Source organism: Nerophis ophidion, linkage group LG03, assembly GCF_033978795.1.
Source record: "Nerophis ophidion isolate RoL-2023_Sa linkage group LG03, RoL_Noph_v1.0, whole genome shotgun sequence".
Lineage (NCBI taxonomy): Eukaryota > Metazoa > Chordata > Actinopteri > Syngnathiformes > Syngnathidae > Nerophis > Nerophis ophidion.
In genome coordinates, this window is record NC_084613.1 from 87,983,017 (window position 1) to 88,010,457 (window position 27,441).

The following is a 27,441-nucleotide window of genomic DNA, read 5'->3' on the forward strand; positions in this document are numbered from 1 at the left end:
TGTATTGTGAGGCAGACGCACTAACCCCTCTGCCACCGTGAAGCCCGTGGGAGATCCAGTGTGCCACAAATCTCTTGATTGTGTCCAAAACAATTTTTTTTTTTTAAGACACACCGATGTTTCAATCTTACACCCGCGGGGTTCAATACTGAAGTCACGTGACCTTCAATCCCATCATGCTTTGCAGCAGGTGTGGCGGACTTACAGCCACTATCAGCCAACAAATGGCCCAAACACAGTTCTGCCTCACAGAACACAAAGAAATGGGGAGCAATAGAAGTGGCTAAACACACACACACACACACACACACACACACACACACACACACACACACACACACGCAGTGCTGTGGAATCAGCGAGGCAGTAAATAAAAGTGACAAAGGCCTCGGTTCCAATCTCATACGTGGGTGCCAAGGAAACAGAAGACGAGACCCGGGCTGCTCACACCCCCGACAAGGAGGAAGAGGAAGAGAGGGAGGGAATGAAGAAGAAAGAAAAAGAGATGTGACAATACTGAGGACGGTTACAAGCGGAGATGTGTACTCCACTTTGTTTGTTTTGTTATCGATGGCGTGCGTGTGCGACTCCACCGGACATCAGCATGTGTTGATGCTGTCGTCTGGAACAATAATCCATGGCTCATTATCAGAGGCCGCTCGCACTAAGACAAGCTAATTACGCAGGCGGCGGACATAATTGTTGGACAAACACTTTAAATCGGAGTTCAGCGGGCGGCAACAGATTTGGCGCATTGCCGATTAATCACAAACGGAAGTAACGACAAAGTGTGTATTATTTTACAATAGAGATGTCCGATAATGGCCTTTTTGCAGATATCCGAATGTTCAACTCTTAATTACCGATACTGATATATACAGTGGAGGAATGAACACATTATTATGCCTACCGTATTTCCTTGAATTGCCGCCGGGTATATAGTATGCACCTGTCTAGAATTACTGCCGGGTCAAACTCCTTTCGCAAAATAATTAGCGCATGCTTAACATTACCACCGGATCAGGATTAACGCCGGGTCAAACTCGTTTTGCAAAATATTATTTTTATTAGCGCATGTCTAGAATTTCCGCCGGGTCAAACTCGTCACGTCACGAGTGACACTTCACCTGTCATCATTTTCAAAATGGAGGAGGCTGATTTCAATCATTTGAAATGGCATAAAGGGAAGAAGATTAAGAGCTATTCAGTAGGATTTAAGGTCCAAGCTATTGAATATGCTAAAAAGAACAGTAAGCAGCTATGTTTTATTAATATACCGTAGCTGCGTGTGTCAAATATGAGTCATTAAATGACTCCCGCCTCCTGGTGGTAGAGGGCGCTAGTGATCCTTCTTGCGACTACTCGGCTGCAGAAGAAGTGACAACAAGCAGCAAGACTTTATTTTTTCCTCTCGCTTGCACTTTTAACATGGAGGATTACATATCTAAAATAAAACAGATTTCTAAACTGGACTTTCAATCGAAGCAGGAGGTAATAAAGGAAGATCTCCATCGAGACAGAGAGACTTTTAAAACTGAAGAAAGATAAGGAAGACTTCTATAAACAAGTTATCAATGCTTTTGATCAGAAGGAGCTGTGCATGGACTTCATTTATAAGTAAAGGTAAGACCATAATAAAATTTTTTGTATTAAATGTGCTTTTCATGATGGTATCCTTACATCACACTCAAATTTATAAGCACAGGCCTAAATTTACCGCATGCCTTTGGTTAGTGCCGGAGTGAGAAGAGGTTTTAAGATAATTAGCGCCACAGCGGCAATTCAAGGAAATGCAGTAATTTTGTTGTGATGTCCAGCTGGATGCATTAAACCATGTAACAAGGTTTTTTAAAAAAAATAGATGTTTTTTTATTACCTGTGAATTATTTTTTAATTAAAGAACATTTTTTTTTTTACTTGCAGAATTGTTTTATTTTAATTGAAAAAAATATTTTTTTATATTGGGGAATTGATTTTTCAATTGAAGGAATAAATATTTTTTACGTTTTTTTAAACTGGAAAAAAAAATAATAATTGCAAATTTATTTTTGGACCTGTGAATTATTTTCTAATAAAAGAAAATTGCATTTTCACTCGGAGAATTATTTTCGTTTTAATTGAAGAAAATTATTTTTAAACTTACGAATCCTTTTTTAAACTGAAAAAAAAAATGTTTCTGGGTTCTTTAACTTGCTAATGTTTTTTTTATTTAAAGAAATTAGTTTCCACACCTGCAAATCATTGTTTTACTTGCAGAAAATAAATGTTTGCCTGGGAAAATTGGTTCACCAGCAGAAAATTTTATTTGATTTAAAACTGAAAAAAGAATGTTTTTTTATTTTCAGATTTTTTTTTTTACCTGTGAATTATGTTTTGATTGAAGAAAATTGCTTTTTTACTTGGAGAATTTTTTTTATTTCAATTGAAGAAAATATTTTTCATATTGTGGAATCAATTTTTCAATCGAATAAATGTTTTTTTATACTTACACATCGTTTTTGCAAACTGGAAAAAAAAAATTTCATTGCAGATTTATTTTTTGACCTGTAAATTATTTTCTAATTAAAGAAAATTGCTTTCTTGCTTGGAGATTTATTTTCGTTTTAATTGAAGAAAAAAAATATATATTTATATTGGGGAATCAGGTTTTCAATTGAAAAAAAAATATGTTTTATACTTACAAATCGATTTTTTTACTTGAAATAAAAATGGTTAAATACTTACAAATGTTTTTATTTAATTTGCAAAACATATTTTTTACGAGCAAATCTTTCTTTTTATTATTGAAAAACATTGTTTTTATATTGGGAAATTAATTTTTCAGTTGAAAAAAATATTTTTTACACTAACAAATCGTTTTTTAAACTGAAAACGAAAATAATTTATGTTTTTGCAGAATTTTTTTTTTTTTTACCTGGGAATACTTTTTTAATTAAAGAAATTTGCTCTTTTACTTGCAGAACTTTTTTTAATTTTTATTGAAGAAAACTGTTTTTATATTGGGAATTTAATTTTTCAATTGAAGAAAAAACTTTTTTTTTTACCTACTAATGTTTTTTTTACTTGAAAAAAAAATGGTTTATTGTTTTCTTAAACATTCTTTTTTACTAGCAAATCTTTTTTTTAATTGAAGAAAACAGGTTGTTTTCTTTTTTTACTTACGAATTGTTGGCTGTGAGTAAAAACATTTTTGTGCATTTGTGGAGATTTGGCAGTAATTTGACTCCAGAAAAAACATACTATCGAGTACCAGTATCGACTCCCACGTACCTGGAACTGGTGCCGTATCGGTTCAAATGTGAAAGGTCGCTATTTATAAGCACAGCGCAGCAGCAACAGAACCAGTGTTGTCATAGCGATAAGAGCAAACTGCTGACTCAGCAATAAAGTTGTAAACAACGAAACAGGAAGTGAGTTAAAAAAAAACTAATTGAAGAACACTTCTGATACGTCAAATGCACTTTTGTGGAATTATTCTAAATATCATCAAGAGGTCGCCTACAGCCACATCTGTTAATATCAATGCGCTTATTTGCTATTGTAAACAACAAACCCTGTTTCCATATGAGTTGGGAAATGGTGTTAGATGTAAATATAAACAGAATACAATGATTTGCAAATCCTTTTCAAGCCATATTCAGTTGAATATGCTACAAAGACAACATATTTCATGTTCAAACTCATAAACTTTATTTATTTTTTTGCAAATAATCATTAACTTTAGAATTTGATGCCAGCAACACGTGACAAAGAAGTTGGGAAAGGTAGCAATAAATACTGATAAAGTTGAGGAATGCTCATCAAACACTTATTTGGAACATCCCACAGGTGTGTAGGCTAATTGGGAACAGGTGGGTGCCATGATTGGATATAAAAACAGCTTCCCAAAAAATGCTCAGTCTTTCACAAGAAAGGATGGGGCGAGGTACACCCCTTTGTCCACAACTGCGTGAGCAAATAGTCAAACAGTTTAAGAACAACCTTTCTCAAAGTGACATTGCAAGAAATTTAGGGATTTCAACATCTACGCTCCATAATATCATCAAAAGGTTCAGAGAATCTGGAGAAATCACTCCACGTAAGCGGCATGGCCGGAAACCAACATTGAATGACCGTGACCTTCAATCTGTATCAAAAACCAACATCAACCTCTAAAGGATATCACCACATGGGCTCAGGAACACTTCATAAAACCACTGTCACTAAATACAGTTGGTCGCTACATCTGTAAGTGCAAGTTAAAGCTCTACTATGCAAAGCCAAAGCCATTTATCAACAACATCCAGAAACGCCACCGGCTTCTCTGGGCCCGAGATCATCTAAGATGGACTGATACATTCAACATCGTGTCATCCGCACCAAAGGGGAAGCGAACCATCCAGACTGTAATCGACGCAAAGTGTAAAAGCCAGCATGTGTGATGGTATGGGGGTGCATTAGTGCCCAAGGCATGGGTAACTTACACATCTGTGAAGGCACCATTAATGCTGAAAGGTACATACAGCTTTTGGAACAACATATGCTGCCATCTAAGCGCCGTCTTTTTCATGGACGCCCCTGCTTATTTCAGCAAGACAATACCAAGCCAAATTCAGCACGCGTTACAACAGCGTGGCTTTGTAAAAAAAGAGTGCGGGTACTTTCCTGGCCCGCCTGCAGTCCAGACCTGTCTCCCGTGGAAAATGTGTGGTGCATTATGAAGCGTAAAATAGGACAGCGGAGACCCCGGACTGTTGAAGGACTGAAGCTCTACATAAAACAAGAATGGGAAAGAATTCCACTTTCAAAGCTTCAACAATTAGTTTCCTCAGTTCCCAAACGTTTATTGAGTGTTGTTAAAAAACACAGTGGTGAACATGCCCTTTCCCAACTACTTTGGCACATGTTGCAGCCATGAAATTCAAAGTTAATTATTATTTGCAAAAAAAATAAAGTTTATCAGTTTGAACATCAAATATATTGTCTTTGTAGTGAATTCAACTGAATATGGCTTGAAAATGATTTATATATATATACACACACCACTTCCTAATTCAGTCACTTAGCAAGTGACCCGTCCACTTATCCACTTATCAAGCTTACAAGCTGACACCCACGCCGAGGAAAGGCGGGCAGGGGGTGTGGCCAGACTCAGCACCTGGCCGTCACGCCGCCGTGGCGTCGGAGGTGCGAGGGGAAGCGAGATGAATTAGTGTACGGAGCCCACATGAGCGAGCGAGAAAAGGCAGGCGAGTGTCTCAAGGATGAGTGGATGAAAAAACACCAACATGAATTTTGCTCGAGTGATTCTGTGTCTGCAAGGTCACATGTTGGAATGTTATCTCAAACACTAAAGGTTGTACTAGGGTTGTACGACATACTTGTACTAGTATAGTACCGTGATACTCGGGCTGTGGCGATACATGGAATATACTCGATATATCGCGGGTTTGTCAGATGACCGTAGTTTGTCAAGTGTGGGGCAAAAGCGTTGCTACAGAAAGTAGCATTACTGCTAATATGTAGCATCATTTGAAAAGTCCCCCGCGAGAACAGTGGTTCTCAAATGGGGTACTAGAAGGTATGCCAAAGGTACGTGACATTCTTTTTAAATATTCTAAAAATAGCAACAATTCAAAAATCCTTAATAAATATATTTATTGAATAATACTTCAACAACCTGAGGGCACCTCAGACTGTGGATACTTTTAAAAAAGACTTTTTTATAGACATGCATGCTGGTTCTAGCTATTGGGCTGTTTCTAGTTTCATATATTATTTATTTTCATTATCTTTTTATCAGGGACAGAGGACCCTTTTGTATTTCTAAGGTTTTATTCTTTCTTTCTTTATTATTATTATACCGCCGCCTCTTTGAGCTATAATTTGACCTCCTTAACATGCTTCAAAACTCACCAAATTTGACACACACATCAGGACTGGCGAAACTTGCCGTCTAATAAAAAAACCAAACCCCAAAAATCCAAATTGTGCACTAGCGCCCCCTAGGAAAAAACACAGACAAAACTGCTTGTAATTTCTGTTAGGAATGTTGTACAGGCATGATACAATAACTTCTAAGAAGAAAACACAGACAAAACTGCTTGTAACTTCCAGTAGGAATGTCGGAGAGACATGAAACAAAAACCTCTATGTAGGTCTCACTTAGACCTGAATTTCAATAATTGACATCCTCCGGCAAAAATCAACAGGAAGTTGGATATTACCCCTTCAAAACAAAAGTTTTGTAATAACCCATCACCTTTTTTCAAACATTATCTCCTCTGAGCGCGTTTGTCGTGTCGGCTTCGAACTCGCACAGGAGAGAGATCGAACCCTTCTGATTAAAAGTTATTAAAAAATGTTTAATAACTGCTCCGGTTTTGATTTTACGCACCTTCAAAGAACCGCTGCGCTGATGCTGCTGCGCTCAAGATGGCCGCTTAAAAGCAGGAAGCACCAGCGTGACCACACCATGCAGAGAAGGTAGGTACTGTGCAGGTAAAGATATGTTGACTGGGTGAAAGAAGGAGGCACCAGTGTGACACCAGGATACAGAGAAGGTAGGTAATGTGCAGGTAAAGATACGTTGACTGGGTGAAAGAAGGAGGCACCAGTTTGACTCCAGGATACAGAGAAGGTAGGTCATGTGCAGGTAAAGATATGTTGACTGGGTGAAAGACGGAGGCACCAGTGTGACTCCAGGATACAGAGAAGGTAGGTAATGTGCAGGTAAAGATATGTTGTCTGGGTGAAAGAAGGAGGCACCAGTTTGACTCCAGGCTACAGAGAAGGTAGGTAATGTGCAGGTAAAGATACGTTGACTGGGTGAAAGAAGGAGGCACCAGTTTGACTCCAGGATACAGAGAAGGTAGGTCATGTGCAGGTAAAGATATGTTGACTGGGTGAAAGAAGGAGGCACCAGCGTGACCACACAATGCAGGGAAGGTAGGTACTGTGCAGGTAAAGATATGTTGACTCGGTGAAAGAAGGAGGCACCAGTGTGACACCAGGATACAGAGAAGGTAGGTCATGTGCAGGTAAAGATATGTTGTCTGGGTGACAGAAAGAAGCACCAGTGTGACACCAGGATACAGAGAAGGTAGGTCATGTGCAGGTAAAGATATGTTGACTGGGTGAAAGAAGGAGGCACCAGTGTGACACCAGGATACAGAGAAGGTAGGTCATGTGCAGGTAAAGATATGTTGACTGGGTGAAAGAAGGAGGCACCAGTGTGACACCAGGATACAGAGAAGGTAGGCACTGTGCAGGTAAAGATATGTTGTCTGGGTGATGGCAGGAAGCACCAGCATGTATGGGTGACAGGAAAAAGCACCAGTGTGACCCCAGGATGCAAGGAAGGTAGGTAATGTGCAGGTAAAGATATGTTGAATGGGTAAAGGCAGGAAACACCAGCAAAAGTCGGTCCCGTCCATCCCTGCTTGCAGCTTTAATTATTATTATTACTATTTTTTTACACTGTGGCTCTTTGAGGTTGTTTGCTCAACGTAAAGTGCTTTTTTACAAATAAAATACATTATTATAATTATTATTATTATTAATATGGATGATCTGTACTATAAAGTGCAAACTCCCTCCTGACAGTTCACTCTGTCAATTAAAGCTGGGTAGAATGGAAAAGGAAAACAAAAGAGGTTGTTATTGACATCAGGCGTGGCTAATTCCCCCTCGCCTGGGTGGCAGGGGTGCATTGTGGGTAAGTGGGGCGCGTGGCCTTGGGTAAGCCGGAGAGTCGGATGTAGGCTAATGAACACGCTGCCAGTTGTGTTGCCCGGGCACATCTGCTGTTCCCACGGTAACAAGCAACAGCCACCTCAGTCACGGTTCCCAGCTCATTCATCAGGACTCCGGAGATTGAAGTGTGTGTGTGTGTGTGTGTGTGTGTGTGTGTGTGTGTGTGTGTGTGTGTGTGTGTGTGCGCGTGCGTGCATGCGTGCGTGTGTGTGTGTGCGCGTGCGTGCGTGCGTGCGTGTGTGTGTGCGCGCGTGCGTGTGTGTGTGTGCGCGTGCGTGCATGTGTGTGTGTGTGTGCGCATGCGTGCGTGCATGCGTGTGTGTGTGTGTGTGTGTGTGTGTGTGTGAGTGCGTGTGTGTGTGTCCAACCAGATCATTCACTGTGGTCTGCCACATTATTTAATGTGGCCCGCCACATCATTCAGTGTGGGCCACAATGTTATTTAATCTGGCTTTCCACATCATTCAATGTGACCTGCCCCCTCATTTAAAGTGGCCTGCCACATCAGTTAATGTAGTCTTCTACATTTTTTCAAGTGGTTTTCCACATTATTTAAATTGGCCCGCCACATCATTCAGTGTGGGCCACCATGTTATTTAAATTGGCTTTCCACATTCATTATTGTGGTTTTCCACATCATTGGAGATGGCCTGCACCGTCATTCAAGCTAAGGTAACCACTTGGACCAGGAATCAAGTGGTATAAAACCAAGACTACCCATGAAGCAATTGTTGGCTTCAGCAAAGCAAGAAGCCAGACTGAGTGTTGCCAGAAAGGTGAATAAAAAGCTCTCTGATTAGTCCTCGACTGCAGGTGAGCATGCCGACCACTAACCAAAGGCAGGTGAGACGAAATAATCCCCATAGAAACCAAAACAAACCCAGAGGTTCACAAAACAGGAACTAAGGGAGTCCAAAAATAACAGAACAGAACAAAATCATGATCTGGACCATGGATCATGACAGCGCCGTTTTATGGGGCCGTCTTATTTACGTGGCTCACCTTCATAGCCATTTGTGCGTAACTGTGCCATTTTCACAGAGCTGCATCTCCTCACTCGTGGCTAGCTAGTGCAACAACAACAAAGTTGGAAATGTGTCCCTTGAAAAACCGTCCGACCGGAACACTCTAACAACTAAAGTCTATCCATCCATCCATCCATTTTTCTACCGAAGTCCCTCGGGTGAATAATGCAAACTCACTACACCGGTATGTTTTAGCACTTTCATGGCGAGTTAACTGACAGATAAAAGTAAGAACTTTACACTACTTTATATTAGAAATCTAAAGTAGTGTAAAGTTCTATAATCTATACTTATAGAGCTATAAGTTCTATAGCTCTATACTCTCGACAGGGTTCTTGAGGGTGCATGGGAGTTTGCGCAAGCAGTCTACATGTGCTTTGTGGACTTGGAGAAGGCATTCGATCATGTCACTCGGGAAGTCCTGTGGGGAGTGCTCAGAGAGTATGGGGTACGGGACTGTCTTATTGTGGCGGTCCACTTCCTGTATGGTCAGTGCCAGAACATAGTCCTCTCCCTGTATGATCAGTGTCAGTACATAGTCCTCTCCCTGTATGATCAGTGTCAGAACATAGTCCACTCTCTGTATGATCAGTGTCAGAACATAGTCCACTCCCTGTATGATCAGTGCCAGAACATAGTCCACTCCCTGTATGATCAGTGTCAGAACATAGTCCTCTCCCTGTATGATCAGTGTCAGAACATAGTCCACTCCCTGTATGATCAGTGCCAGAACATAGTCCGCTCCCTGTACGATCAGTGTCAGAACATAGTCCACTCCCTGTACGATCAGTGTCAGAACATAGTCCACTCCCTGTATGATCAGTGTCAGAACATAGTCCTCTCCCTGTATGATCAGTGTCAGAACATAGTCCTCTCCCTGTATGATCAGTGCCAGAACATAGTCCTCTCCCTGTATGATCAGTGTCAGAACATAGTCCTCTCCCTGTATGATCAGTGTCAGAACATAGTCCTCTCCCTGTATGATCAGTGTCAGAACATAGTCCACTCCCTGTATGATCAGTGTCAGAACATAGTCCTCTCCCTGTATGATCAGTGTCAGAACATAGTCCACTCCCTGTATGATCAGTGTCAGAACATAGTCCACTCCCTGTATGATCAGTGCCAGAACATAGTCCTCTCCCTGTATGATCAGTGTCAGAACATAGTCCACTCCCTGTATGATCAGTGTCAGAACATAGTCCGCTCCCTGTACGATCAGTGCCAGAACATAGTCCGCTCCCTGTATGATCAGTGCCAGAACATAGTCCACTCCCTGTATGATCAGTGTCAGAACATAGTCCTCTCCCTGTATGATCAGTGTCAGAACATAGTCCTCTCCCTGTACGATCAGTGTCAGAACATAGTCCGCTCCCTGTATGATCAGTGTCAGAACATAGTCCACTCCCTGTATGATCAGTGTCAGAACATAGTCCGCTCCCTGTACGATCAGTGCCAGAACATAGTCCGCTCCCTGTATGATCAGTGTCAGAACATAGTCCGCTCCCTGTACGATCAGTGCCAGACATAGTCCGCTCCCTGTATGATCAGTGTCAGAACATAGTCCACTCCCTGTATGATCAGTGTCAGAACATAGTCCGCTCCCTGTACGATCAGTGCCAGGACATAGTCCGCTCCCTGTACGATCAGTGCCAGACATAGTCCGCTCCCTGTATGATCAGTGTCAGAACATAGTCCGCTCCCTGTACGATCAGTGCCAGAACATAGTCCTCTCCCTGTATGATCAGTGTCAGAACATAGTCCTCTCCCTGTACGATCAGTGTCAGAACATAGTCCGCTCCCTGTATGATCAGTGTCAGAACATAGTCCACTCCCTGTATGATCAGTGTCAGAACATAGTCTACTCCCTGTATGATCAGTGCCAGAACATAGTCCTCTCCCTGTACGATCAGTGTCAGAACATAGTCCGCTCCCTGTATGATCAGTGCCAGAACATAGTCCACTCCCTGTATGATCAGTGTCAGAACATAGTCCACTCCCTGTATGATCAGTGTCAGAACATAGTCCACTCCCTGTATGATCAGTGCCAGAACATAGTCCACTCCCTGTATGATCAGTGTCAGAACATAGTCCTCTCCCTGTACGATCAGTGTCAGAACATAGTCCACTCATAGTCCACTCCCTGTATGATCAGTGTCAGAACATAGTCCACTCCCTGTATGATCAGTGTCAGAACATAGTCCTCTCCCTGTATGATCAGTGTCAGAACATAGTCCACTCCCTGTATGATCAGTGTCAGAGCTTGGTCCGCATTGCTGGCAGTAAGTCGGACACGTTTCCAGTGAGGGTTGGACTCCGCCAAGGTTGCCCTTTGTCACCCATTCTGTTCATAACTTTTATGGACAGAATTTCTAGGCACAGTCAGGGCGTTGAGGGGATCCGGTGTGGTGGCTGCAGGATTAGGTCTCTGCTTTCTGTAGATGATGTGGTCCTGATGGCTTCATCTGGCCAGGATCTTCAGCTCTCACTGGATCGGTTCGCAGCCGAGTGTGAAGCGACCGGAATGAGAATCAGCACCTCCAAGTCCGAGTCCATGGTTCTCGCCCGGAAAAGGGTGGAGTGCCATCTCCGGGTTGGGGAGGAGACCCTGCCCCAAGTGGAGGAGTTCAAGTACCTAGGAGTCTTGTTCACGAGTGAGGGAAGAGTGGATCGTGAGATCGACAGGCGGATCGGTGCGGCGTCTTCAGTAATGCGGACGTTGTACCGATCGTTTGTGGTGAAGAAGGAGCTCAGCCGGAAGGCAAAGCTCTCAATTTACCGGTCGGTCTACGTTCCCATCCTCACCTATGGTCATGAGCTTTGGGTCATGACCGAAAGGATAAGATCACGGGTACAAGCGGCCCAAATGAGTTTCCAGGTCTCTCCCTTAGAGATAGGGTGAGAAGCTCTGCCATCCGGGAGGAACTCAAAGTAAAGCCGCTGCTCCTCCACATGGAGAGGAGCCAGATGAGGTGGTTCGGGCATCTGGTCAGGATGCCACCCGAACGCCTCCCTAGGGAGGTGTTTAGGGCACGTCCAACCGGTAGGAGGCCACGGGGAAGACCCAGGACACGTTGGGAAGACTATGTCTCCCGGCTGGCCTGGGAACGCCTCGGGATCCCCCGGGAAGAGTTAGACGAAAAGGCTGGGGAGAGGGAAGTCTGGGTTTCCCTGCTTAGGCTGTTGCCCCCGCGACCCGACCTCGGATAAGCGGAAGAAGATGGATGCCACCTCAGTAGAAGCATTTAAGTCTCACCTTAAAACTCATTTGTATACTCTAGCCTTTAAATAGACTCCCTTTTTAGACCAGTTGATCTGCCGTTTCTTTTCTTTTTCTCCTATGTCCCACTCTCCCTTGTGGAGGGGGTCCGGTCCGATCCGGTGGCCATGTACTGCTTGCCTGTGTATCGGCTGGGGACATCTCTGCGCTGCTGATCCGCCTCCGCTTGGGATGGTTTCCTGCTGGCTCCGCTGTGAACGAGACTCTCGCTGCTGTGTCGGATCCGCTTTGGACTGGACTCTCGCGACTGTGTTGGATCCATTATGGATTGAACTTTCACAGTATCATGTTAGACCCGCTCGACATCCATTGCTTTCGTCCTCTCCAAGGTTCTCATAGTCATCATTGTCACCGACGTCCCACTGGGTGTGAGTTTTCCTTGCCCTTATGTGGGCCTACCGAGGATGTGGTAGTGGTTTGTGCAGCCCTTTGAGACACTAGTGATTTAGGGCTATATAAGTAAACATTGATTGATTGATTGGTGATGGATGGTTGGGTGGAACAAAAGACTACAACCTCGACAAACTGTTTTTTGTTTTTTTCTTCCCTACATTTTGTTACTGCTAATTATTTTTTTGTGCAGTTTCTTTACTTGTACGTGTGATGGCGTGGAAGGAAATAAATGAGAGAAGATGAGAAAGTATGAGAAGGCCAAACGGGAGCGTGGAAGATGGGGAATATGTTTAATTATTCAGCATTAGCCATGTTCTCTATTTATGGGCCTTTTAGAGCAGCCAGTGGAATCCATCTCTCTCTCTCTCTCTCTCTCTCTCTCTCTCTCTATATATATATATATATATATATATTTATACTCACGTTCTCAGAGCAATGAAGCCCCCTCCAATGAAGCTGACAAGAGAGCGCTCCACACAAAACATAAGAAAAAAGGTGATGACTTATTGATGGTGGGAACATAGTGAAAGATCGACACAATAAAAGGCCGGCGATGAAAACGATCTTTTTCCCTTCTGAGATTGTCCGTTTGCGCCGAGAACAAACAGCATGCAACTAAAAGATGGAACTCGCGATGCGTATCTTTTAACTAGGGTCTTGGAAGGCTTGATAACCCCGCTATCTGTGGCTGGCAGACACCCTGGCAGCCACACACTTTATTAACCTGCATCCAGCTTCATGTAAAACTGCAACAGCATCTTTTTTTCACCAACACACGCAAGGATACGTACATATAAACTACAGCAGGGGTCACCAACACCAGGTCGCCCGTAAGGACCAGATGAGTCGCCCGCTGGCCTGTTCTAAAAATAGCTCAAATAGCAGCACTTACCAGTGAGCTGCCTCTATTTTTTAATGTTATTTATTTACTAGCAAGCTGGTCTCGCTTTGCTTGACATTTTTAATTCTAAGAGAGACAAAACTCAAATAGAATTTGAAAATCCAAGAAAATATTTTAAAGACTTGGTCTACACTTATTTAAATAAATTCATTTATTTTTTTACTTTGCTTCTTATAACTTTCAGAAAGACAATTTTAGAGAAAAAATACAACCTTTTAAACACATATACCTTTTAAATTCCTTCCTCTTCTTTCCTGACAATTTAAATCAATGTTCAAGTAAATTTATTTTTTTATTGTAAAGAACAATAAATACATTTTAATTTAATTCTTCATTTTAGCTTTTATTTTTTCGACGAATAATATTTTTGTGAAATATTTCTTCAAACTCATGATTAAAATTTAAAAAAAAAATTCTGGCAAATCTAGAAAATCTGTAGAATCAAATTTAAATCTTATTTCAAAGTTTTTTGAATGTCTTTTCAAATTTTTGCTCTGGAAAATCTAGAAGAAATAATGATTTGTCTTTGTTAGAAATATAGCTTGGTCCAATTTGTTATATATTCTAACAAAGTGCAGATTGGATTTTAACCTATTTAAAACATGTCATCAAAATTCTAAAATTGATCCTAATAAGAAAAATTACTAATGACGTGCCATAAATGATTTTTCTAATTTCTTCAAAAAGATTTGAATTAGCTAGTTTTTCTCTTCTTTTTTTCGGTTGATTTTTGAATTTTAAAGAGTCGAAATTGAAGATAAACTTTGTTTCAAAATTGTATTTTCATTTTTTTCGTGTTTTCTTCTCTTTTAAACCGTTCAATTAACTGTTTTTTTTCATCATTTATTCTCTACAAAAAAAATTCCATAAAAGGGAAAAAAATGTATGACAGAATGACAGCCAGAAATTCCATTTTTTATATATACAGATTTTTTATTAAAGGTAAATTGAGCCAATTGGTTATTTCTGGCAATTTATTTAAGTGTGTATCAAACTGGTAGCCCTTGGCATTAATCAGTACCCAAGAAGTAGCTCTTGCTTTCAAAAAGGTTGGTGACCCCTGCACTACATTATATATATATATATATATATATATATATATATATATATATATATATATATATAAATAATTATTTATATATGTATATATATACTGTATATATATTATATATATAATTACACAATAAACAGTAAACCAAGGGTCTTAAATAAATGTAAATGTGATGTTGAAAGTTAATTCCCACATTTCATTCATCATTTATATGTATTTCACATTGTTACCTGCATGTAAAACTATAATAATATCAATAAAATGTGTTTTGCATTCATATTTTTTGGGGTACCTGCAAACAAATCATTGTATTTGAATTAGTTGCTTCAGTTTTTGTTTTTCAATGTTTATCAATCAATGTTTTTTTATATAGCCCTTAATAACAAGTGTCTTATTTTGAAATCACATTGATTTTCACGTTCTTGCAGTGTTTCCATCCAATAATAGTCCCTGCAAGTGAACGAACGGCGACTTTCCATTGATCTCCACTGAGATAATTAAGTCCATTTTTTTCCCCATGCGCACACACACACACACACACACACACACACACACACACACACACACACACACACACACACACACACACACACACACACACACAAGAGTCTAAAAATGGTTCAGAGCAGCTCGGCAGCATTGGTTCCGCTTGGCTAATACCCGCCAGACTGAAGGTCAATTTATTTCCTCCCACTGTAAGATTGAGCTGCTCACAGGATGATGAAGATGATGAAGACCATGATGATACCGGCTTACACGGCTGTGGAGAATATCGGAACCTTGTAAGCATAATAAAACAGACGACCGTATGAATGGTCTATTTTGGAGCTTTTTTCATATATAAGGTGCATTAAAGGAGTCTTTTTTTTTTTTCTCAATGTAAAATAATTCCTTGAGGTCTACATAACATGTAATGGTGGTTCTTTGGTCAAAATGTTGCATAGATGATGTTTTACACATCATCTTCAAGTCGCTTTCTGACAGTCGCTTCCGGTTGCACCTTTTTGTGGGCGGTCTTATTTACCTGGCTCACCTTCGGCAGCGTCTTCTCCTCATCATCTTTGTTGCAGCCGTGTAGCGTGCAAGGACGGGAGTGGAAAAAGTGTCAAAAGTTGGCGCTTATTATTTTAATGACATTCAGACTTTACTTGGATCAATAACGGAGCAGCATCTCCTCATCCGGAAACAACAACGCCGGAAATGTGTCCTGTGAAAAAACGTCCGACCGGAACTCTCTAATAACTAAAGTCCTTGAGTGAATAATTACAACTCACTACACCGGTATGTTTTAGCGCTTTCATGGCAGGTTTGCTGACAGATATGAGTAAGAACTAGAGATGTCTGATAATGGCTTTTTTGCAGATATCTGATATTCCGATATTGTCCAACTCTTAATTATTGATTCCGATATGAACAGATACCGATATATACAGTGGTGGAATGAACACATTACGATGCCTAATTTTGTTGTGATGCCCCGCTGGATGCATTAAACAATCTAACAAAGTTTTCCAAAATAAATCAACTCAAATTATGGAAAAAAATGCCAACATGGCACTGATATATTTATTATTGAAGTCACAAAATGCATGAATTTTTTTAACATGCCTCAAAACAGCAGCTTGGAATTTGGGACATGCTCTCCAAGAGACAGCATTATAAGTTTGAGGTGGGCGGGGTTGAGGTGGTGGTATATCAGGGTTTCCCACACATTCGTTTATTTGTGGCGGCCCACCAAGAAAGAATTACGGCCGCCACAAATAAAAAAAAATGTTTTAATTTAATTAATTTAATTTAATTAATGGGGCGGTATAGCTCGGTTGGTAGAGCGGCCGTGCCAGCAACTTGAGGGTTGCAGGTTCGATTCCCGCTTCCGCCATCCTAGTCACTACCGTTGTGTTCTTGGGCAAGACACTTTACCCACCTGCTCCCGGTGCCACCCACACTGCTTTAAATGTAACTTAGATATTGGGTGTCACTATGTAAAGCGCTTTGAGTCACTAGAGAAAAGCGCTATATAAATATAATTCACTTCACTAATTTTTTTTTCCGCTTTTGACTCGCTCGACCGCTCATAAAAGCAATGGGACTCTGTCTGTGAATGGAGCTTGTAGTTACATATTATATAAATATGTAAATATTATATAAAAATGTACATAAAGTGTTGTAATTATATTCCAACTCCGCATTCTTCTTGGTCATCGCCCCCCCCCCCACACACAAATGGGGTTGTATTGAGGATGAATATTTGACACAAGATGCTTCGATGCTTCAGTATCACCGCGCTAGACAAGTGGCAGCAGGCTGCAGAGCCAACACTGTTGCACTCTGGGTAACGCATAGGAGCTGAATGTCAGCCAGTAAATGAGCTGTGACTTTCCCAGAAACAGCACACTCAGCAATAAACAAACGCACGCATCTTTTTTTTTTTTTTTTGGTTTCGAACACACGCGACGACCTCGGATTTCTAAACCTCACTTCTTGCCTGATTATGAAGAAGATTTCTTTGTTGTTCGCCCCGCAGCCAAAGAGACTCCCGAAGAAAACGGTAGTCTCTTCTCACCCCCTTCTCCTTTAAAGGCCTACTGAAATGAGATCTGTCATACTTCATCATTTCGCCATATTGCCATATTTTTGCTGAAAGGATTTAGTAGAGAACATCCACGATAAAGTTTGCAACTTTTGGTCGCTAATAAAAAAGCCTTGCCTGTACAGGAAGTAGCAGACGATGTGCGCGTGACGTCACGGATTGTGGAGCTCCTCATATTTGAACATTGTTTACAATCATGGCCACCAGCAGCTAGAGCGATTCGGACCGAGAAAGCGACGATTTCCCATTAATTTGAGTGAGGATGAAATATTTGTGGGTAAGGAAAGTTAGAGTGAAGCACTAGAACAAGAAAAAATAAAGGCGACGGCAGTGGGAGAGATTCAGATGTTATTAGACACATATACTAGGATAATTCTGGAAAATCCCTTATCTGCTTATTGTGATTAAGAGTGTTTTAGTGATATTATATAATAATATAATAATAATAATGGATTAGATTTATATCGCGCTTTTCTATTGTTATATACTCAAAGCGCTCACAGAGAAGTGGGAAGCCATCATTCATTCACACCTGGTGGTGGTAAGCTACATCTGTAGCCACAGCTGCCCTGGGGTAGACTGACGGAAGCGTGGCTGCCTGTTTGCACCTACAGCCCCTCCGACCACCACCAATCAATCATTCAACATTCATTCACCGGTGTGAGCGGCACCGGGGGCAAAGGGTGAAGTGTCCTGCCCAAGGACACAACGGCAGTGACTTTGATGTCCATAGGTGGGAAGAGAACCTGCAACCCTCAGGTTTCTGGCACGGCCGTTCTACCCACTACGCCATACCGCCCCTATATAGTCATACCTGAAAGTCAGAGGGCTGCGGTGACCGCCAGTGTCTCTGAGAGAAGCCAACGGAGGAGCCAAAATCACAGCTGCCTCTTTGACAGCTGCTGCAGAAGGACGCTAACCCCGCAAAAGTATCCGGTAAAAGCCGACTTAATATCACAATTTTCTCATCCAAAAACTAGCTGGTTAAAGTGTCTGCCCTGAGATCGGCAGGTTGTGAGTTCAAATCCCAGCCGAGTCATACCAAAGACTATAAAAATGGGACCCATTACCTCCCTGCTTGGCACTCAGCATTAAGGGTTGGAATTGAGGGTTAAATCACCATAAATCATCAACCAATCAGTGTTTATTTATATAGCCCCAAATCACAAATGTCTCAAAGGACTGCACAAACCATTACGACTACAACATCCTGGGAAGAACCCACAAAAGGGCAAGGAAAACTCACACCCAGTGGGCAGGGAGAATTCACATCCAGTGGGACGCCAGTGACAATGCTGACTATGAGAAACCTTGGAGAGGACCTCAGATGCGGGGTGCGGCACCGCTGCTGCCCACTGCTCCCCTCATCTCCCAGGGGGTGATAGAGAGTGATGGGTCAAATGCAGAGAATAATTTCACCACATCTCGTATGTGTGTGACAATCATTGCTACTTTTTTAACTGGTTGACATGTGGTAGAGAAACATGTTCACTAAAGCTTCACAAACAAACAAAGAAACACCGGTTGTGTTTCGGTTGCTAAAGGCAGCTGCAATCCACCGCTTTCCACCAACAGCATTCTTCTTTGACGTCTCCAATATTAATTGAACAAATTGCAAAAGATTCAGCAACACAGATGTCCAAAATACCGTGTAATTATGCGATAAAAAGAGACAAATTTTAGGTGCTGGGATAAAATGTCCACTCCAACCAATAACGTCACAAACACGCGTCATCATTCCGCGACGTTTTCAACAATAAACTCCGCGGGAAATTTTAAATTGCAATTTAATAAACTGGCATGTGTTGCAATGTTAATATTTCATCATTGATATATAAACTATCAGACTGCGTGGTGGCTAGTAGTGGCTTTAAGGCTTCTATTTACGACAGCAGGCCTATTTATCCCTGCCACCGACCATCGCACGAAGCCTCAGGATGAGGTCGGCGGCGTCAGGAAAAAGGAAGCGAGGACGGTGACCGAGGGAAGCCAAGGCAGCACAATGGAGGCGGGAGATACGGACCGCAGTGATGTTGCAACATCCCTGAGAGCTGAGCACGAGCGACACTTCCCCTTTAATGACTTCATCACAGACACACACACTCCAGGGTGAAGCATCTTCACATTCATCTCCACAGGCTTGTGGTGCATCCATCTTCTTATCTGGCAAACGCCAAAAGCAGTGAAGGTGGGAAATAAAAACAGAATAGAAGAATACGCACATTTATACTCAATTGAATAGACTGCAAAGACAAGACCTTCAACCTGGAAAACTGTTATTTTTTTTGCAAATATTAGCCCATTTGGAATTTAATGCCTGCAACAGGTTTCAAAAAAGCTGGCACAAGTGGCAAAAAAGACTGACAAAGTTGAGAAATGCTCATCAAACAATTATTCGGTGTCAGAATAATTGTATCTAAATTGAGTTGAGTTTGAGCTTATTTGGAACATGCAAACATACAACATGATACATCACACATACAACATGATACATCACACATACAACATGATACATCACACATACAACATGATACATCACACATGCATGCATACAACATGATACATCACACATGCATGCATACAACATGATACATCACACATACAACATGATACATCACACATACAACATGATACATCACACATGCATGCATACAACATGATACAACACGCATGCATACATGATACATCACACATACAACATGATACATCACACATGCATGCATACAACATGATACAACACGCATGCATACATGATACATCACACATACAACATGATACATCACACATGCATGCATACAACATGATACAACACGCATGCATACATGATACATCACACATACAACATGATACATCACACATACAACATGATACATCACACATGCATGCATACAACATGATACATCACACATACAACATGATACATCACACATGCATGCATACAACATGATACATCACACATACAACATGATACATCACACATACAACATGATACATCACACATGCATGCGTACAACATGATACATCACACATGCATACAACATGATACATCACACATGCATGCATACAACATGATACATCACACATGCATGCATACAACATGATACATCACACATGCATGCATACAACATGATACATCACACATACAACATGATACATCACACATACAACATGATACATCACACATACAACATGATACATCACACATGCATGCATACAACATGATACATCACACATGCATGCATACAACATGATACATCACACATGCATGCATACAACATGATACATCACACATGCATGCATACAACATGATACATCACACACGCATGCATACAACATGATACATCACACGTGCATGCATACAACATGATACATCACACATGCATGCATACAACATGATACATCACACATGCATGCATACAAAATGATACATCACACATGCATGCATACAACATGATACATCACACATGCATGCGTACAACATGATACATCACACATGCATGCGTACAACATGATACATCACACATGCATGCATACAACATGATACATCACACATGCATGCATACAACATGATACATCACACATGCATGCATACAACATGATACATCACACATGCATGCATACAACATGATACATCACACATGCATGCATACAACATGATACATCACACATGCATGCGTACAACATGATACATCACACATGCATGCGTACAACATGATACATCACACATGCATGCATACAACATGATACATCACACATGCATGCATACAACATGATACATCACACATGCATGCATACAACATGATACATCCCACATGCATGCATACAACATGATACATCACACATGCATGCATACAACATGATACATCATACATGCATGCATACAACATGATACATCATACATGCATGCATACAAAATGATACATCACACATGCATGCATACAACATGATACATCACACATGCATGCATACAACATGATACATCACACATGCATGCATACAACATGATACATCACACATGCATGCATACAACATGATACATCACACATGCATGCATACAACATGATACAACACACATGCATGCATACAACATGATACATCACACATGCATGCATACAACATGATACATCACACATGCATGCATACAACATGATACATCACACATGCATGCATACAACATGATACATCACACATGCATGCATACAACATGATACATCACACATGCATGCATACAACATGATACATCACACGTGCATGCATACAACATGATACATCACACATGCATGCATACAACATGATACATCACACATGCATGCATACAACATGATACATCACACATACAACATGATACATCACACATGCATGCGTACAACATGATACATCACACATGCATGCATACAACATGATACATCACACATGCATGCATACAACATGATACATCACACATGCATGCATACAACATGATACATCACACATGCATGCATACAACATGATACATCACACATGCATGTATACAACATGATACATCACACATGCATGCATACAACATGATACATCACACATGCATGCATACAACATGATACATCACACATGCATGCATACAACATGATACATCACACATGCATGCATACAACATGATACATCACACATGCATGCATACAACATGATACATCACACATGCATGCATACAACATGATACATCACACATACAACATGATACATCACACATGCATGCATACAACATGATACATCACACATGCATGCATACAACATGATACATCACACATGCATGCATACAACATGATACATCACACATGCATGCATACAACATGATACATCACACATGCATGCATACAACATGATACATCACACATGCATGCATACAACATGATACATCACACATGCATGCATACAACATGATACATCACACATACAACATGATACATCACACATACAACATGATACATCACACATGCATGCATACAACATGATACATCACACATGCATGCATACAACATGATACATCACACATGCATGCATACAACATGATACATCACACATGCATGCATACAACATGATACATCACACATGCATGCATACAACATGATACATCACACATGCATGCATACAACATGATACATCACACATGCATGCATACAACATGATACATCACAATTTCCAGTTTCTCTATTCAAAATGTTCAAAAAGGAGTCAGAAGAAGCAGAGCTTATTTAATCCTACCCCCTTTTCTTTTACATAACAGTTGCTAAAACTTTTGTTCACAACCTGGAAAACTTTGTTATTTTTTTTGGCAAATATTAACTCATTTGTAATTGAATGCCTGCAACAGGTTTCAAAAAGGCTGGCACAAGTGGCAAAAAAGACTGACAAAGTTGAGGAATGCTCATCAAACACTTATTTTTTGGGGGTGGCATGGTGTAGTACAGGGGTGGGCATCACGTCGATCGCGGCGTGTGTGTCAGTCGATCTCAAGCCAGGCATTACAAAAATCAATCTCCACCAAGACTTTGACATTCTCGGCACCCGAGGATCTTGTGAGATGAGGCTGGCTGCTGCCAGCTCATTATTAAGAACAAAATCCCTGACAGGATGGAGAGAAACACTTTTTTATTTCAACAGAATCTTGGACCGTACCTGCTGTCAAAACTCTAAAGACCGACTGCACAGTTCCTGTCTTCAGCATAAAAGACCTGCTTCATCCTGCCTGTGCTAACAAAATAAGAGTCTCAGAAAGCTAGCAAGCTTTGGAGTTTGATGCCAATGTATTTCTTATAAAGTTGTTGCACCTTTCCTGCTTCCGGCGCCTAAACCGTAGTCAAGGAGCGCAGGGGAGACACTTCTCCAGGACCGATGGATTCTCGGGGCGACACCCTTCACTTTACCCGGCAGTGGGTCTTCACAATTCCGGACTCCATGGCAAAATGACGAGTCCAGCGATTAGTTGCAAATCGTGGCTTTTTATTTACAGTCAAAATCCCACACAAAAAAACTAGCCACTCCCCACTTTCAAAGCTTCAACAATTAGTTTCCTCAGTTCCCAAACGTTTATTGAGTGTTGTTAAAAGAAAAGGTGATGTAACACAGTGGTGAACATGCCCTTTCCCAACTACTTTGGCACGTGTTGCAGCCATGAAATTTCTAAGTTAATGATTATTTGCACAAAAAAAAAATAAAGTTTATGAGTTTGAACATCAAATATGTTGTCTTTGTAGCATATTCAATTGAATATGGCTTGAAAAGGATTTGCAAATCATTGTATTCTGTTTATATTTACATCTAACATCATTTCCCAACTCATATGGAAACGGGGTTTGTGTTTGAATCCATTCCATAATTTCATTCCACATACTGTGTTGGCCCTGCGATGAGGTGGCGACTTGTCCGGGGTGTACACCGCATTCCGCCAGAATGCAACTGTGATAGGCTCCAGCATACCCCCCGCCACCCCAAAAGGGACAAGCGGTAGAAAATGGATGGATGGATGATATACTGAAGGTCTTAAGTGTTGTTCGTACGTACAAATGTTTTAAATTACATTTTTCTCTAAATATTGTGGAGAGGCGAAGCCGACGGTCCGACGGTGGGTCAGGGCATGCTGGAGCCCCGCCCAAGATGGCGGCAAGGAGGCGAAGAATGCGGCTGAGCGGAGAGGTGGGGCGTGCCGGGAGCGACGCTACGAGCGAGATCAGGTGCGTAGCTCGCACACCGGGACACAATTGACTTATCTCCTCACATTGTATAAAAGGGGAGAAGGAGGAGAGATCGAGGCAGAAGGAGGAGAGTCCACAGCAGATGCAGCGCAAGAACAACAGAGAGAAGACGGCGACGACGGAAGCGACCGAAGAGCGAGCAGCAGAGGAGGAGCTGAAAGGCAACCCGGCAAGAGACAGCTTTATTTGAAAAAATAAAAAGAGTCAAACCTGTTCAAAGCAATGTCCTTCCTGAGTGGTCCATGGAACCCGCACGACGACAAGAGACTGTCACAAATATATTTCCCCTCTTTTGTTGAGAAGAGTTGTTATATATTCTTGGGTAGCAGGTTAAAGTTTGCTTTGTTTATAATTGTAGCAGTTTGCAAATTCGCTATGTCATGGAATTTCATTATTTCAGTACTGTAGCTAAACATCTACTTCAAGTGCAAAGGATGCTTGTCCCACTAATGCTGACATTTATTGCTAAGATGAAAAGCTCCGTTGGGATTCAACTGCGTTTGGAAAGTTCTTATTTTTTAGTCTTTAGTTTCCTCTTCTTTTGCTGCCTGTCTAGCCTGACCTCGTTATCACAAAACTTTGTGTTACATTGAGTTCAGCTCGCCCCACGAGAGGACAAAAGCTGTCTTTGGTCCTACCGAGCAGAAGGCTGGTAAAACTCCACTGTTTGCGGTGGGAAGCGACATGAAGGCGTCGGTTTCTTTGATGGATTGTAATTCACAGGAAGATTTTGTCTTGACCTGAGATCTAAAAAGCGTGCCCAAGCTCCAGGCAACTTTTCTTTGAACTGTTTTACAAGCTATTCTTTGAACTGTTTTGTAACCAAAGGCGATGGCTGTTTACGACCCCCCTCCCTTGGGAGCAGCTGTTGCCATGTTATAAGGGAAAGTCCAAATAAAAGAGGAGGCGTACAATTTTTCATCAGAGCGTGGGACAACACTGTACAAGGGTACAGTGTCTATGCGTTTCTTCTCAATTGAGCTACATTGAATTCTGTCTCTGTTTAATTCCTTGCTTCTTGTCTTGTTTGAGATATGTCATCAGTGTTTGAACCTGACAAGAGGCTAATTGGGAACAGGTGGGTGCCATGATTGGGTTTAAAAGCAGCTTCCATGAAATGCTCAGTCTTTCACAAACAAGGATGGGGCGAGGGTCACCACTTTGTCAACAAATGCCTGAGCAAATTGTCGAACAGTTTAAGGAAAACATTTGTCAACGAGTTATTGCAAGCAATTTGGGGATTTCAACATCTACAGTCCGTAATATAATCAAAAGGTTCAGAGAATCTGGAGAAATTGCTGCACGTAAGCAGTTAAGCCTGTGACCTTCGATCCCTCAGGTGGTACTGCATCAAAAAGCGACATCAGTGTGTAAAGGATATTACCACATGGGCTCAGGAATACTTCAGAAAACCACTGTCAGTCACTCCAGTGTGTCACTACAGTTGTAAGTGAGTTAAAACTCTACTACGCAAAGCCAAATCCATTCATCAACAACACCCAGAAACACCGCCGGCTTCGCCGGGCCCAAGCTCATCTAAGACGGACTGATTCAAAGTGGAAAAGCGTTCTGTGGTCTGACGAGTCCACATTTCAAATTGCTTTTTGGAAACTGTCGACGTAGAGGAAAAGAACCATCCGAGCTGTTCTAGGCGCAATGTGTGAAAAGCCAGCATGTGTGATGGTATGGGGGTGTATTAATGCCCAAGGCATGGGTAACTTACACATCTGTGAAGGCACCATTAATGCTGAAAAGTACATACAGCTTTTGGAGCAACATATTTTGCCATTCAAGCAACGTTATCATGGACGCCCCTGCTTATTTCAGCAAGACAATGGCAAGCCAGGTGTTACAACAGCGTGGCTTCATAGTAAAAGAGTGCAGGTACTAGACTGGCCTGCCTGTAGTCCAATGGAAAATGTGTGGTGCATTATGAAGCCTAAAATACCACAACGGAGACCCCGGACTGTTGAACAATTTAAGCTGCACATCAAGCAAGAATGGGAAAGAATTCCACCTGAAAAGCTTCAAAAATGTGTCTCCTCAGTTCCAAAACATTTACTGAGTGTTGTTAAAAGGAAAGGCCATGTAACACAGTGGTAAAAATGCCCCTGTACCAACTTTTTTGCAATGTGTTGCTGCCATTAAATTCTAAGTTCATCATTATTCACAAAAAAAATGATGTATCTTAGTTTGAACATGAAATATCTCGTCTCTGCAGTCTATTCAATTGAATATAAGTTGAAGAGGATTTGCAAATCATTGTATTCTCTTTTTATTTACCATTTACACAACGTGACAACTTCACCGCTTTTGGGTTTTGTACATAATGTGTTATCTTACCTTGTACACTTGGCCGTAGGTGCCATTCCCCACCAGCTCCACCAGCTCAAAGATGCCAGCAGGATCCTGAGGAGACACATAGGAGTAATATTACTAGATCCAGCCAAACATGTCTCCGTGTACAGTCATTCGGTCATTTGGGTGCCGCCGGCGGGCAAAAAGCAGAGCACGGCGCTTTTGAGTCCCCAAAAGACAACAGACCAACATGGAAGGATCAACAGCCCTCGTACCGCAGCAGGTTTTAATTGTGATGAGACAGGACGTCCGCGCAAACTTATTTCACAGCCAGAGAAAAGACACAACTTCTCGTTCAGCGGCGCATCTTTCTAGCCTGCACATACACACACACACACAAGGCCCCTCCTTGTGATCCCGCCCATCTTTCTGTCCGTCTGTCTGCACCTTTCTCGTCAGCTCCTCCTTTGCCAATGATACAATAAGTGTTTTTTACTTTTTTAAGGGTTTATCATTGGAGCAAAATGGTAGTTAAAGTTAAGGATGTTTTGTGATTTCTGATCCTTTGTGAGGACACCAGAGGGACTTCTGTTTGTGTGTGTTGGCAGAGCAGCACATACAGGACAGTTCAGATGTTGTTGTTGTTGTTGTTTTTTCAGCTTGTTGATAAAGAGATAGTTGATCCATCACCTTAGTACTGTATAACGCTTTGCCTGGAACCAATTATTCATATCTTAAATAGAAATATACTTCACTATACAAACCTTTAATTCAAGAACCAATTAAATTTGTGAATCAAGGTATTAAAAGTGAAACTGTGATCAAATATAAAGATGCATCCTCCCGTCTAAAACCAACAAAAACTGTGACATCAATTAGAAGGAAACACAAAAATAAACAACCGCAGTGAAGGAGTGCAATGAGACATATTTCATACAACAGGAGACTGAGGGCAGCAATCAAACGCAACGCAGCAGCAAACTTGAGAAAGTGGAGTAAAACACGGTAAAGTCCGGAGCTAAGGTGCAGCACTGGAGAACCCCAACGGTAGCGTGTGTCTATTCTATCCATGAAGAGACTGAGGACAGTAGGAAAATGAAACACTGTAGCAAATTTGAGGATGTGGTATTTTATCCATGAAGAGACTTTGGCAGTAGTAAAATGAAACACGGTAGCAAATTTGAGAATTGTGCCGTAGAATACAGTAACACCGAGTGCCAAGCCAAAGCACCGGAGTACTCCAACATTAAAATGTGAGTATTTTATCCATGAAGAGACTGAGGGCAGTGGTAAAATGAAACACTGCAGCAAATTTGAGAATGGGGCATAGACTCCAGTAACGTCTAGTGCTAAGCCAAAGTACCGGAGTACTCCAACATTAGAATGTGAGTATTTTATCCATGAAAAGACTGAGGGCAGTAGTATAATGAAACACTGTAGCAAA

At 41.4% G+C, this 27,441-nt stretch overlaps 1 protein-coding gene across 10 annotated transcripts in view; it reads right to left on the bottom strand.

Annotated features, from left to right (window-relative positions):
- The window catches only part of tnika (TRAF2 and NCK interacting kinase a), a 174,246-nt gene that overhangs the window by 116,173 nt on the left and 30,632 nt on the right, over positions 1–27,441 (bottom strand). For all 10 annotated transcript variants that reach the window (XM_061896301.1, XM_061896297.1, XM_061896299.1 and 7 more), the window contains exon 2: positions 26,043–26,108. In XM_061896301.1, the coding sequence (XP_061752285.1) occupies positions 26,043–26,108 (66 nt within the window). The remainder of the gene's footprint in view (positions 1–26,042; positions 26,109–27,441) is intronic.